The sequence below is a fragment of the Euprymna scolopes genome, chromosome 6, assembly GCF_053919585.1.
Source record: "Euprymna scolopes isolate OS-2025 chromosome 6, ASM5391958v1, whole genome shotgun sequence".
In the NCBI taxonomy this organism is placed as follows: Eukaryota; Metazoa; Mollusca; class Cephalopoda; order Sepiida; family Sepiolidae; genus Euprymna; species Euprymna scolopes.
In genome coordinates, this window is record NC_136487.1 from 7,877,794 (window position 1) to 7,893,749 (window position 15,956).

The 15,956-nt window shown below is 35.7% G+C and overlaps 1 protein-coding gene across 1 annotated transcript in view; it reads left to right on the forward strand.

Moving 5' to 3' along the window:
- Positions 1-15,956, forward strand: part of LOC145277487 (dynein axonemal heavy chain 5-like) — a 690,378-nt gene that overhangs the window by 277,228 nt on the left and 397,194 nt on the right. Inside the window, exon 4 of the mRNA XM_080128869.1 lies at positions 7,760-7,920. Within this exon, the coding sequence (XP_079984995.1) occupies positions 7,760-7,920 (161 nt within the window). The remainder of the gene's footprint in view (positions 1-7,759; positions 7,921-15,956) is intronic.

Genomic DNA, 15,956 nt, shown 5'->3' on the forward strand with positions numbered 1-15,956 from the left:
CGTGCATTTTTATATTTATAAATATATTTTACTTAGATAAAAGTTATCACTGGACACATCCTTTTGTGTGGGAAACGGTCCATACGAACCAACTCTGTAAATTTTTTATTTTATAGACTTAAACTTGATATATAAAGAAATTAAGCAACAAATTCGATTTGGCTTTTAGTCGATAAAAATTGCTGAAAAAGGGACAAAATTTATATATAAATATACGTCGCCGTTAAATCACCGAAGTTAAACAACGTTTAGCCTGGTCAGTACAAAAATTGGTGACAATTTGGGAATTCCATGTGTTGTGTGTGATTTTTGCGTATCTCGACATTGTTCCCCGTCAATCTTAGACTTCTTCTTGCCATTGGACCAAAGCAGTGCCGATTTAGGAGAGGTACGGTTGGTGATTGCGCAACCCTGACCTCACAATTACAAACGCAGATACTTTTACAGGGGTTTTCATTGTCTCTAGAGAGTGAATAGAGACGTACATATATACATATATATATGCCTAGCCTGGGTGCTCGGCGTTGCCCAGGTGTTTGGAAGTGTGTTGGGCAAAAAAAAAAATAAATAAATAAATAAAATTTCGTAGGCAGGCAGGTTTGAACCCATACCGCGAAGGAGAAAAAGAACGTGAAAAAAAAAGCGTGACGTGTTTGTTGTTGCGCCCATCGCCAAACCGGAAATGACGAATGTTTAAATTAAAACTATTCAATCGAAAAGAGAGGATGACTTTCGAAAATATCGACGAAAAAAACGACCCCTCCCTGTAGAAAAGTGCCCATATGAGGGTGAAGGAATGAATGTTTTTAGCTATTTTTTCGATATTTGTCGTCCAAAGGGTCGCGCTTAAAAACGATACGGATCTTGTGAAAATCCGCCGCCTCTGTCAAAATTTTTTGCAAACATACTAACATACATACATACATACATACATACATACATACATACATACATACATTATAACAAACAGGTGAGATTTATACCATAGAAAATTATAGATGAGAATAATGGAAATAGTATTCCGACGAAATAGACAAGAAAGAAACGAAGTAATATGTCATGCAACGTTTCATTTGTACTGTAAAACTTCTTCTGGATGAATGAATTCATTTATCGAGGAAAAATCTTACAATAAAAACGAAACTTTAATGGACATATAACTTAGTTTGGTTCTTTTTTTACACACATACAAGCACACACACACGCACACGCACGCACACACACACACACACGCACACACTAACACATGCATATAGAAACAGTCACACTTGGTTCGTTAACACGTCATGACGTTGAACCACACATGAAACTGAGTCATATTAAAACAGCTATTAACGGTTATAATTATAGTTTAAACTTTAAAGTCATTGATTGAATAAAATGTAATTTCAAATTTATTGTAAGGCTGAATAAACATATGTAAAAATTAAACGTTGTATATCAAAGAAAATTTGGTTAAAAAGAAACTAGTTGGAGCACAAAGATTTCTGTTCCAATTAATGAGAATTCATACTTCAAAACTGATCACACTGTAATCTAATTCATAAAACTCACTATGTTTGTCTGTCTGTCCCATATTTTTAAACTCTATCTCTTCCGAAACCAAAAGTCACCGAGCTGTGCTAGGGGCCTCAAATGATAAGATTTTTTAATTGCTCATTTTTTTATGCGCTTAAAATAGTTTTTTAGGATGTAAAAAAAGGGTCAAAATTGAAATCAATCGTTATACATTTTGTACATTCATCTTAGTTTATTTTTAATCAGTTCATGTGCGTGTCACCTCGGTAACGTCACCAGCTTTGAATGCTTGAGTTTTGCTTTCGGTTTCGATTCTAGCTGAGGGTACCCGAATACTTTTTTATTATTTTTTAAATCACAACTCTATAATAATATATACGAAATCTGGACAAATTAAAATATCATATTTAAGCGTATTTGACGGCCAGTCTAGTTCCACCTTTACATAATTTTATTGCCATTATTGTATTATCAGTGACATCGGCTTATTTTTTTAATCGATTGATTGTCTGCTCTAGCTAGGGACCCCCTGCAGTGTACATGGAGGAAGCTTCACATGTTTCTCCGCTGTGACCTAGTTCACAATACATTATAGTCTATATTCTATTGTAGAGAATTTAGTGTTGATTTTATAAAATTATCTGTAAATAATGGTTACACTCAGTTTAAGATGCAAAAGTCAAGTATCATGGTTTATTTGTGCTCTAAACGGAAACATTCATTTTGGACGCGTCTCTGTCTTATCAAAGAATCGACTGTTGATTTTATGAAATTATTTTATATAATCACTTGAATTGAAGTTAGACCTACAAAATTCGAGTTCAGTTCGTTCAGTTATACTCTAAAAAGAAACATTTTTTTTCGAACGCGCTCCTGTTTTATAAAAGAATCTGCAGTTTATCTTATAGGTTGGACTTTTCTGCCTTTGCGATGAAAAACTTCGCAAATGCACTTGTGATGTTTAAGTTGTATAAAAATGTTAGTTTGATCAAAATCGGACTTCATTCTTTAATCGGATTCTTATTATCAATTTTCGATACTTATCAGGCGCATTCCGATACCAAACCTACGTAAGAACACTTCCAGACACATAAAGTACCTTCATGCGAAATTTTCAAAATGTTTGCCCAGCCGTTTCTGTGTTAATAGGGAACGAACTCACAACACACACATGCATACACGTACACACATAGATAAAATTCCTTTTATACAATAAGCATATATATATATATATATATATATATATATATATATATATATAGATAGATAGATAGATAGATAGATAGATTGCTACATATAAAGAGAGATTTTAAGTGCTGCAACTTACAATATTATTGTATTTCCCCTGTTTTACTTTCATTTTTCCTTATTTCAATGCAATTAACATTACCAAAAAGCCATGGACCTCCAGTCTGTAGTTGAATGAGTACAACACTGGATGGTAATATTCAATGCTGACAAAGCTAAGCTTCTTTCCTTTACATGAAACTTTCTCACATATTAATAACCATGAGCTAATGATGCATTATCTGAAAGTACTTCGTGCAAGCTCCTCGGCTTCGCAGTAAACATGAGTTGGCACAGATACATTGAGGACATTACCAAAACTGCTGCAAAGAAGATAGACTATCTCTATCGTGATAGTAAATAACGCATGAGAGTATTTTGCACCTCTACAAGCCCACCATTTGACCATGTGTTGAGTATTGTTGCCACATTGTGTGTGTGAGTTTGTTCCATATGGACTCCTAAATAATTGGCCATATTTTTTTCAAATTTCACACAACTGTAATTTATGTGCCTTTAGGTATATTTTTTATCGGAATGTCTTTGATAAGTATCGATAATCGATAATCGAAAAAAAAAAGAGATTAAAGAATAGACAAGCAATTTCTCTAAAGTTAACGCCATAAACAACTTAACCTTACAAGTGCATTTGAGAAACTTTATTACTGCACAATCAGAAAGGTCCGGCATATAAACTCAACAGTAGGTTCTTTGATATGGTAGGGGCGCGTTTGAAATGATGTTTCTGTTTAGAGCACAATTGAACTATGATACATGACTTTACATTTTAAACTTTAATTCACACCATTATTTAAAAAATAAATCATAAAATCAACAGCAGGTTCTTAACATTGCAATGTAAACTACAATTTACTGTGAACTAAGCCACTGGAGGAAGACATGTGAATTTTCCTCCCGATGCACCACAGTGGGTTCCCAACTAGAACAGGCAATTAATCGATTTAATTAAAAAAAAATGGACGATTTCATTGATTTTGATTAGAATAAATTATGAGAGGTCGGAACATTCGTTGATCCCCATTCAATCCTGGACAAAGTCGGGTCTTCCCGCTAGTATATATAATAATTACCTTAAAAATTATTAAAATTCGACTCCTTAACTAAATAATGTTATTTCTTGAATCAAAGAGATTCTGATGAACGTTTGCGATTATACAGCGTTTGTATTATGCCTTTCTTTTCTATGAATATAAGAATAATTATTAACTTGGAAATTACGAAATGTGATTTTATTTTAAGAATTCTTTTTCGCTGACTAATGAAGGGAGTGATAGATTAGTTAAATTATTACTAGTTTTAAAAAAAAAAACATTTTCACCATCTCCCCAAAAACATATTGCCACTTCAAACTAAGAGATCACTATTTGGGATCTTGTGTCAGTCGGTGGTATGCACATCGAAAAGAGAAAAAGTGGATTCATAAGAGGACATTCTATTCAAGTACTTTTATAACAGGAACAGGGATTAGACATTGCGACGATGGGACAGAAGTTGGGCTTAATCGACAGTGTATGACCTATAAGGTCTGAGAGTCTGTTTTGGACTCTGTCTAAGATGGAGAGACTAGTGGTAAATGCACTAGCCCAGATGTGGCAACAATACTCCATGCATGAGCGAATTGTGGCTTTACAAAGATATAGGATAGTAAATAGAGAAGGATTAATCGCGTTCTTGCATCCATTAAATGTTTCGTTCTATCACGCTTCCGTTTAAAATAGAATTTACATTGCTAAACTTTAACATTGAATCAGCGCGTTTTATCGCATCTTACATTTCACCTCTTCCGTGATGTGTTGAAGAATTTCGAAGTCACGTTGATGATTCGATTCAAATGAATTAGAATTATTATTTTTTTTTTACAAAGGCATCACCACATTATCAAGGCCCAGAGGCCACTCAAGGATAAGGGTTAAAGAGTGTACAGTAGAAATTGGTCAATATAGTAATCATTAGTAATGAAAATTTGGTAAATTTGATAACTTATATGGAACGGCTCATCAAGAACTTATTTACTTTAGACTTGAACACAACCATATTGTAGTCAGCCGGAAAGCAGGAAAACGGAAGACAATTCCACAGGCGTGCAGTTCTAAGAAAGAAGCTTTGTTCATGGAATCTACGTTTAGGTTTAGGCACAGATAAAGAGTGGGGGAAATTATTGATAGTGTTTACAGCTAGACGAGTGTTTCTTGTGAAAGTTTGGCGAGGGGGGACCATAGATTGAAGCTCAGTTGAACACTTTCCATGAAAATAACGATACATCAGAGACAAGCTCGCAACATCTCTTCTGTGAGATAGAGGTTGCAAGGAGGAGAAAAGGACATCTCCTACGAGGCTACGAAGTCTATTTTGAACTCTATCAAGGCAGGACAAGTCCTTTCTAGCAGCTCCTGCCCAGATGTGGCAACAGTATTCCATCCTTGGACGTACCTGGCTCTTATATAGATAGAGAATAGCATCAGCAGTGAGATATCTACCGGATCGATAGAAAGATCCCACCATTTTTCCAGCGGCCTTGGCAACAGATTTGATATAGGTGTTCCATTTAAGATCAGGAGTAATGGTCAAGCCCAGAAGCTTGTCAAAACTTGAGGCCTCCTGAAGACGAGAGCCATTCATTTCAATTGATGACAAATGTGGATTAGAATGTTGATGATGTAAAGAGAGAAGCTTGGTTTTAGATGCATTAAAAGTAACCAGCCACTTCTTTCCCCATTGTACTACGTGCTCAAGATCAGAGGAGAGAGAATTGGAGAGAACTTGGTCGTTTACTGTATTAGATGTGGTACCATAAATGGTAGTGTCGTCAGCATAAATGTCTAAAAATGATGTAAGGATATGATTTGGAAGATCATTAATGTAGATCAGGAAAAGAGTTAGGCCCAGGATGGATCCCTGAGGGACACCGGCATTAATACTGTGAGCTTCTGATTTTTGCCCCTCAACTACTACTCTTATGAACCTATCAGAAAGAAATGATTTAATAATTGAGAAGACTTTTCCAGCTATACCATCAAGTCTGTTACCATTTTTGCAGATGCATTGTATTTGCATATGTGCACTTCTTTGGAAAACAAGAAATTGTTATGAAATCGGATACAGTCGTGATCGCCTGCGATTTTCAAATAAACAATCGGAGGTCATTTTATTTGCACGAGGTCCTGAGAATTTGACACAATTTTTATTGTGACTGCACTACTCGTATTTATTAAGGAAACTCGCAATTTTCATATATGGAAGACGCAAAAACTTACAACTTTTCACGTTTCTCCAGCTCTCCTGAAACTTTACCTAGTCTAATGATGCTTATTCATCGGTGACAATAGTATTTAGTTATTTAGACCATTCGTAAGATTTATTGGGCGGGTCATATATGCGGCATGTCAGTTTTAAGACTTATTCTGCCGTCCAAAGGAAAAAAAGAACCGTAATAGAACAGCTGAAACAATTTAAGGACAGATTTAAGTGCTCCCTTAAAATGTTCGATTTGCATCCCAATTCGTAGTAAAACCTATCGCTAAACAGATGTCACGGCGTACTGCAAGCCACAAAGGAGTCACAATTGCTGAATCTGCTCGCGTTGAATAATGTGAGAGGAGACGCTATAAAAGACAGAGCTACAGAATCATCATACAGATGCATCACATGCGAAGGTACTCTATTATTGGATTGGTTTTACGATCTATCATCAGACCCACAAAACAATTGCATGATCATGAACATCTTCGCAAGCGATAAACAAATATCAAAGCCTGACTTTCATCATACACAATGCTTGTAAGATAGTACAAAAACAAAAAGTGATATATATACTAGCCAATGCGGATTGTGAAGCCGTATTAGCCAATGCGGATTGTGAAGCCGTATTAGCTAAAAGGAACTTCCCTTTGTGTGTTTGGCCATAATTCACATGCTTTTACATCACTCGTCTTGCAATGCTTGTGAATATCGATGTAGTATTCTATCGGGTGCACAGAGAAGACACTTGTAATTTATTACACCTTGTGAAATGCTATTCGTCTGTTTTGCTGATGATGGCTGTATAACGGCTGAAATTGCAGCCATATGCTATCAACATAAACACTAAAAGCAGAGTTATAAGGAATCTTTTGCTGGAATCACGAAAAGGTTTATTTTTAAACATAGCATACCTTCGCAAGGACCTCTTCCCCCGCCCCCAAACTACAACATGATCCTTTTGAAATTTTGAGTCAGCAAATACTTGTATTAAATGTTTCGTCATAAATTTTGTTCATTCAATTCATCTTTTTTTATTTTCTCATTCAACTAACGATCCATCGATCTTATTAACGCTTATCCACGAATGTCTTTTATCCTTAATAAGTTAAGTGGTTACTCATTAGTACAGAAGCAATAACAATAAAATCATCTGATACGAAGACATCTAATCAGCGAAAATATTCCTGGAGAATTGTGGCACAAACGTCATTTCTATTGAGATTTTAAAACCACGTGATATTCCGATTTCATTATGGGTTTTTGCTGATATTATTACTGTTGTCAACCCGTGTTTGAAATTCGAACATGACGAGGAAAACAATTTTTCAAAATCTGTAAATAATACAAATAAAAGTACCTTTTTCAATTTCTAAATATTGTTTTGACTGTTTTGCTAATCGAGTTTATAGCAGTAATTCATAACACAGAAAATGAACTATGAATTAAAATTCGAATAAAAATGAATATTAAATTAATATTAAATGAATATTAAATGAATTTAAATTCGAATAATAATGAATATTAAATGAATATTAAATGAATTTTAATTCGAATAATAATGAATATTAAATGAATTTAAATTTGAATAAAAATGAATATTAAATGAACTTGAATTCGAATAAAAATGAATATTAAATGGATATTAAATGAATATTAAATGAATTTTCATTTTTTACGCTTTTCAATCTTCCAGTGGATCACCTTCGTGTTGGGCAAAATACGTTGAGGATCTCTCGTGCCCCTAAACCGAAAATATTTGTCTCCGACGGCAAAGAGGTGCCTCTGCGAGGTATCTGCTTACTCTTCATCAAATCAGAGACCTCTTTGGCCATTACCGATGCCAACATAATGAAGGTAAACAACCTTTTGGGATTCCGTTTTCGATTTTCACTTGAATCACAAATTAGTTTCTATGTAACCACCACCTTCAATTCATTAATCCTTATCCTCGAGTGGCATTCGAGCCTTGATAAGTAGTAACCTAACCACGCAAAACAGGAAGTATAACATTATTTGTAAACAAAACATTGCATTAACCTCCAAAACATAAGTCCAATATATATATAAGTCCAAATTTAATTATGGCAATTTTGAAATTACATAGTTGTTACTTTTAAATTTTATATAGATATAAAAAAATTTTTCTATAACTTTATCGTTTCTCTACATACTTCTTAATAATTTATAATTTAATAATCCTTTATTATAATTCTTTATCTCTTCTTTGCATGGCCGGTTTTTTATCTGCATTTTCTGCTTTATTCTGTAAACTTTCCTATCTATCTAATATATCAATCTACCCACACTTTCATATCTTGTATGTATATTTACTTATATTTTACTATATGCATTTACTTACTTTTTTTTCTTGCTTCTTCCTGAATTTGCAGATACCGGCCATCCTCTCCCCTTAAATAATTTTTATTGTTTATTTTATATTTTATTTTTTATTTTTTATTTATTTATTGTTTATTTATTATTTATTTTTTATTTATTTATTAATTTATTTATTTATTTTCCATTTAGTGTCTTCTAACAACTTTTGCCGACATTGTTTTAAGTGATGACCTGTATATTTCAGTTGACCTATATTATTTTGCTCTATATATTTTTTCGCGCCTTTAACATTTCCTGTCTGGGTCATTTTGACATTTGTTTCTCTATTTTATATTTAACTATATCACCATTTTTTTCTCATCTTTTTCTTCCCTGATCTTTCTTATTTATATTTATGTCTCGGCAGTAGAGTGAAAAGCATATCCGATCCCGCATTTTGCTAATTCCTGCCCTCTGATGAGAAGGAAAGTATTTCTTCGGAACTCTACGGATTAAGGACTATCCACTTATGTAGTGTTTCCTTTTCAGATTAAATATGTTTTTAACTCATTTCAAAGTGTTTTTAACATGTTTTATTAACTGTTTGCTCGTATATATATATATATATATATATATATATATATATATATATATATATATATATATATATATATATATTGTAGTATAATTCTCCAAGTTCTAAATATCAAGTTTTCTCAGTTGGTCATTTATTACTTGTCAAAAGGTATCCATTACAATATTGTCTCGTATTGCAACTAACATATCTGAAATCTTTTAATCCATTACGATTGGTATATACAAACCGAGTACGTTTCAAGTAAATGATTAACACACACACACACACACACACACACACACACACACACATATATATATATATATATATTTCTGTGTAAATATACTTTATTTCCTTATAATATATACCAATCCTTATTTAAGAAGCTCAATGTAATTACAGAGCAATATAGGGAATGAATGACAAAAGTCTATATTCCAAAGTTCATGATGTTGACCATCTTAAAATTTATTCCTTTAATTTAGTCGACTTTTACAATTCTTGACAGTAATAGCGTAATGGAAACATATTGTAAGGTATTTCCAGCTTCTCTTCCAATTTTCGGGTTTTAATCATGTCAAAACGCACTTTATTTCCTTTGATTGATTATTGCTATTTCTTCTGATGGGTTAAGGGCATAATAGATTCACTAATTTATATAATAATTAAGTGATTGATTTTGTGCTACGAAACAGATACTGTCAAGAATTGTAAATGTAAACTGAATAAATTATAAGATAGTCAACATCATGAAATAGACTTTTATCATTCATTCTCTCTCTCTCTCTCTCTCTCTCTCTCTATATATATATATATATATATATATATATATATATATATATATAGCAATGACTACAGTCAGTTCTAAGAGAATATCGTTTTGAGTTTAAAGGTTCAACTTCCATCGCAAGCGATAATAAGTTAAAAAAAATAATTAAAAATTCACCCCAAAAATTTGGTTGAAAATGCACCAATGCATGACAGAACGAAAACAATTAAATGAACGATTTAGTTCGAAATTCTGTATTAATTTCCAAGTTCGACAAAACACATTTGAAGAAGGTCGGAGGTTACATCATCCGAAACATTGTTAGAATAACATCCAAGGTCAGAATATTAGTCCGAATAATACAAATAGTAAAATTATCAATTCCCTATGATCGGTTTCATAATTATATATTAATTACATAACAAGGCCAACCTTATATTATGCGTTTTTGCTGACGTAAAACAGTAGATGTATGTGTGTGTGTATATCTGGGTGAAAATATTTTACTGATTAACTCTAAAACTACTGGTCATATAACATTGGAATTAACAGGAAATAGTAATCATATACAAAGGATGGGTTATGACGAGTAAACCCTTTGTTTGGATGGATGGATATTTTTTTTAAATTCAATTTACACCCCAAACAAGGCACAGTGCCACTTTGAAGTAGGGGGCTACTATTAGGGACTTAATTAGCGGGGTCATTATGATGGGAGAAGAGTAGAAAGATGTTTGTTAACATAACACTTGAACTTTTGCATATCATTGCAGTTGGGAAAGCAGAATCACGGAAGGGAGTTCCAAAGACCCGCAGTTCTGGGGAAGAAACTATTGGAGTAAAAGGCTTTCTTGCACCTAGGGATCTCTACTGTAAAGGGATGAGACTTAGTAGCTTGTCGGGTTTGTCGGGGGTAGTTACGGCGGGGAGGTACAAGTATTTGCAGTTCGTCAGAGCATTCACCATTAAAGTATTTGTAGAACAGGCAGAGGGATGCAACATCTCGTCGATGGGACAGAGGCTGAAGCCTAGATGACAGTTGAGGACCTATCAGGTTGGCGACTCTCTTTTGAACCCTGTCCAGGAGCGAGAGACAAGCAGCAGATGCACCAGCCCAGATGTGACAACAGTACTCCATACATGGGCGAATGGTTGCCTTATAAAGGTATAGGATACTGTCAGGCGTAAGTAGTTTTCTAGCACGGTAGAGGGAGCCAACCTTCTTTGTAGCATCCTTGGCAATGCTCTCAATGTATCTATTCCAGTTCATATTCCCTGTAAACGTTAGGCCGAGGAGTTTAAAAGAAGTACTTTCAGGCAATGTGTTCTTGGCCACTGCTATTGGTTGTAGAGAATGGTTTCTTGTAGTTATTGAAGGAAACAAGCTTAGTCTTAGCAGCATTGAATGTGACCAACCATTTTTGTCCCCACTCCACTACGGATTGGAGGTCATCCTCTAGAGTGTCTGCCATTTCCTTGGATATGTGTTCATTTGTTTTCCCCTCATATCTGTTATAGAGAGTGGTGTCATCGGCAAAAATACCCATCTCCGAAACAATTTTATCAGGGAGGTCATTTATGAATATCAGGAATCATAGAGGTCCAAGGAGAGACCCCTGAGGTACTCCCGCATTTATGTCATATTGTTTGGATGTACGACCGTCTAGGACAACTTTGATTTCTCTATTACTTAAGAAGGATTTAATTACATTATGAATTCTTCCAGTGATTCCATATGATCTAATTTTCCTTAGAAGACCATCGTGCCATACCCTGTCAAAAGCCTTTGATATATAAAGGGCCACCGCTCTACCCTCCCCTGAACGGTATATACGTTCAGAAACTACAGTTAAGATATCTGCTGTTGAACGGGCTTGCCTGAATCCATATTGTTTGTCAGTCAGGAGTTTAGCAGCTGTTAGGTGCTGGACTAGGGCTTGATTAACTAAGGACTCAAATATTTTGGCGAAAAGCGGGAGGAGGCTAATGGGGCGATAATTTAGTGGGTCAGTTCTTTCACCAGAATTCTTGAAGACTGGTACCACAGAGGCGGTTTTCTAGCAGTCGGGAAAACAAGATTCGTTAAGGCATTTATTGCAAAGTTTGGACAGAACTGGAGCAACCTCGGCAGAGCATTTTTTTAATAGCACAGCCGGGATTAGATCTGGTCCACATGGTTTTGAGGTGTCTAGGTTTTTTATAATAGCATGTACCTGAGAAGGGGTGATTTTCAAATCGTCAAGTGTGGCGTCTGTTCGCAGAGGAAAATCAGGGAGTGAGTGGTGTACCGAGTTCAGTGTGGAGTTTGAGGCAAACCGACTGGCAAGCAGATTAGCCTTGTCAGTTGCCGTGCAAGCAACCTCATGATTGTTTGTTAGTGGGGGAATAGTTGACTGTCCATTATTAACTACGCTGTTGTAGATTTTCCAAAAATCCCGGGTTCCTAATTTCTGTGCTTCGATGCGCTTTCTGGTGGTTTCAGAGTAATCTGTCTTAGCTGTCTCTATCACTCTCTTACAATTATTTCTAGCTTCTATAAACTTCTGTTTATTTGAGCTGGACTTATGTCGGTTGAGTCTGCGGAACGCATGCTGCCTTTGACATATGGCAGCTGCACAAGCAGAAGTAAACCATTGGGGAGAGTGGGGATTGCTATAGAATTTCCGTGCGGGAACATGTGCTTCAATAGCAGTTTTGAACCATTTAGTGGTCTCATTTGCACACTGTTCCGCTGGAAGAGTAAAGATATTTTGCCATGGGGCATCTCTGATGAGCTCTCTGATGGCTTCCCAATCAGCCTTTTTGTAATACCTCATTGTTTTGAGTAGTGGGTCTTCAGTTTTAGGGCGAGAATTTAGGCTGATTTCTACCATTATCACAGCGTGATCAGCATTCCCGAGTGGGCTGTGGGCATTTGTTGTACAGTCATTGGGAACCGTTGTCAGAAAGAGATCTAGAAGTGAGGCATGTTGATCGTGCTGGTCTAGGAAACGTGTCGGAAATTTAACCAACTGAGATAGAGAATGGGATATAGAGAAGCTATGTGTTGCGCTACCAGCTACGTCTGTGTGATTAGAGAATCCTAGCCAGTTACTGTGGTGGACATTGAAGTCACCAAATACATGTATTTGTGCGCTAGTATCGAGGGAGAGTGCTATATCTATGCTGTCTGAGACTTTGTTTATTAGGGTACAGTCTTGGTTTGAGGGAGAGCGGTTGAGAAAACAGAAGTAACTAATAATGTGTTGCATATTTAGTCTGAAGCACATAAAGGCCTGGTCCTCTGATTTTAGTTGCGTACAAAAGTCAGCAAGTTGAAATGCAAAATGTTCATTTCAACTTGCCGACATATTTCTATTACTTTTGCGCATGCTCAAATTCATTCATAACTTTAAGTGGTTTTGTGTTAAATCCTTCTTATCTATTTCTCCGTAGCTCAAACAGTAGGGGGCACGTCTGGCGCACTAAATGTTTTGGTCTCGATTCTAGCTGATGGCATCGAAGTCATTTTTTTAAAAAATATTTTTAAATCAGTACAATATACGAGAGGCGTACAATAAGTAATGCCCCTGCACCACTTCCCATAGCAGTAGAGCAACGAAACTTGGCAGTTATTGTCTTTCTCTACATAGGAACCACCCAGAGCTATGCATTTCTCCCATCGTTTGATCCAGCTCTGGAGACCGTTTTGTAGAACACCCCAGGTTGGTCCTCCAACCACGACGTGACTTCAGCAATCAAGGCTGCGTCATCTGGGAAACGCTTTCAAAAACAACTTCATGACTGGGAAGAGGTGAAAGTCAGAGGGTGCAAGGTCAGGAGAGTAGGGAGGATGGGGGATGATGTCATAACCACACGCCCGTGCTTCTGATCTGGTGACATGCGAGTTGTGGACCGGAGCGTTGTCCTGCACGAGGAGTGTATCTTTGCTGATCTTGCCCCGCCTCTTGATTTTGATGGCTTCCCTTAATTTCCTCAAAAGTGAAGCATAATAGGCTCCTGTAATTGCGGTACCCTTTTCCAGGAAATTTGTCATCACTACTCCGTCCTGGTCCCAGAAGACTGTGAGCATGACCTTGCCAGCGGAGGGCTGCACTCTTGCCTTCTTTGGAGGTGGTGCGTCCAAGTGCTTCCACTGCATTGACTGGGCTTTGGTCACTGGATCATAGTGATGGCCCCAGGTTTCATCCTGTGTAATCAGTCTTTTGAAAAACTTTGACTCATCTTCTTGGCACATCTCTAAATTCATCCTCGAGCACTTGACGCGTTCTTGCTTCTGAATGGTGTGAGCAACCTGGAAATTCATCTGGCAGACACCTTATGCATATGCAAATGGTCATGAATGATAGTTTCCACAGATCCTGTACTAATCTTAACATATTGGGCTATTTGGCGAATAGTAATGCGCTGATCTTCCAAAATGGCAGCCTCAACTTGACGGACAGATGCCTCATCAATGACAGAAGGGGGGGCGACCAGATCTGGGACCTGTTTCCACAGACTTCTGGCTATGTTTTAATTTACGATGCCAGCGTTGTATAAAGTCATATGATGGGACTTTAACACCATAAGTTTCTTTCATTTCATCAAAAGTCTCTATTGGTATGCGTCCTTTCAAATACAAAAACCAGATCACTGCTCGACATTCAACAGGCTTCATTTCACACCTGACCCAGTTCAAACACCTGTAAAGCAGAAACCACAATTAGTTCAATCACCTGTAAAGCAGAAACCACAATTAGTTTTATCGGACTTACTTATGAAACTTACTTATAAAACTTACTTATAAAACTTACTTATAAAACTTGGATCGTCATTTCGTCACATATAAATTTTAGATACTAACCTAGTCACAAAGACGGTCATACTTGACATATTACGTAAGCAAGACATGTATAAACACGTGTGTTTGTATGTATGCCTGTGTGTCTTTGTCTAACACATAGCTGCATTATTACCTGATATAGGAAAATGCACTTATTTATCTGGAATCAAAGAAATTCATAAGCATGGATTGGAACAAAAATTAAAATTGCCTCAGTCTAGAAGGACTTCTCATTCACCGATCGAAGACAAAATGAACTAAGTGTAGCATCAGATATTTTGCAATCTAATATTATCTGAGGCCGTAACATTTTACATTGTAATTCAGAATTTCGATCGAATGCGTCGAAATATTCAAAATACTCATGTTCAAAATACAGTTAATTATAACAACATCAAAATGCTATTGCTATTCAAATTCCATTTTCTATATTATAATCTATATTTTATCAACTGCAAAAATTACCAATAGAACACATCATCGTATCACAAAGTTAAGTGAATTTAAAAAAATAATAAAATAAAAAAAACACGAAGTTAACTTCTTTCCAAACTCGGAGAATGAAAAAATAACGCACAGATTACCTTTAATTAATGTTCACACAATTAGTCTGGTCGCTCTTGTCTGAGAGATTGATCGTTTGACAGTTTATCTAGCTGCTGTTTCCGACTGGTAGTACAGGGGCCCTAAATCTTAAGTGGCGCTAAGAGCGTTTGCTATATCATAATTTATATTTTATTGAGAGAGCTGTGATACCATGTTGCGCATTGAAAGTGACCCTGAACTGATCTCCCATGGGATTTCTCGAGGTCATAATCATATAGATGAAGACTTATTTGTCTACTTGTGTGTGTGCACATGAGGCGTCAGACATATCTACTTTGCCCAACCCATTATGTAGTAGCCACTTACGTTTAAAAGTGCAATATTCCTTGTGTTGGGGTGAATTATAGTAAAATAATAAACCCCTGTTCTCTTAGGTGTTTTAAATATGATAAAAATATGAACATGAAAAGACTAGCTAGTAAACACTTGCCATGAAGCTAATAAAAGAAAGAAGAGCAGATAAGAATCAACAACACAAAAAAAGAAACCGTGTAATTTACACTCACATGTGATTGCAGCGTGAATCTACAGGAGGCATAGATCTGAGGGCATTGCTCGAATTTACCAGATATATTAATGGCTAATGGAACCTGAAAAGTATCATAAATTTATGATAATCATAAAATTAACAGCACAATATTAGGCCTTACACAACTGGAAAAAGTATTAGACTTAATTGAAATTAGAATAAAGACTAACCTCGTACAAATCATAAAAGTTTAAAACAAAAACCATAGCAATAAAAATCAAATGCGATTCAGAGAAAACATATATATTTAAACTAGTACTAATTATAG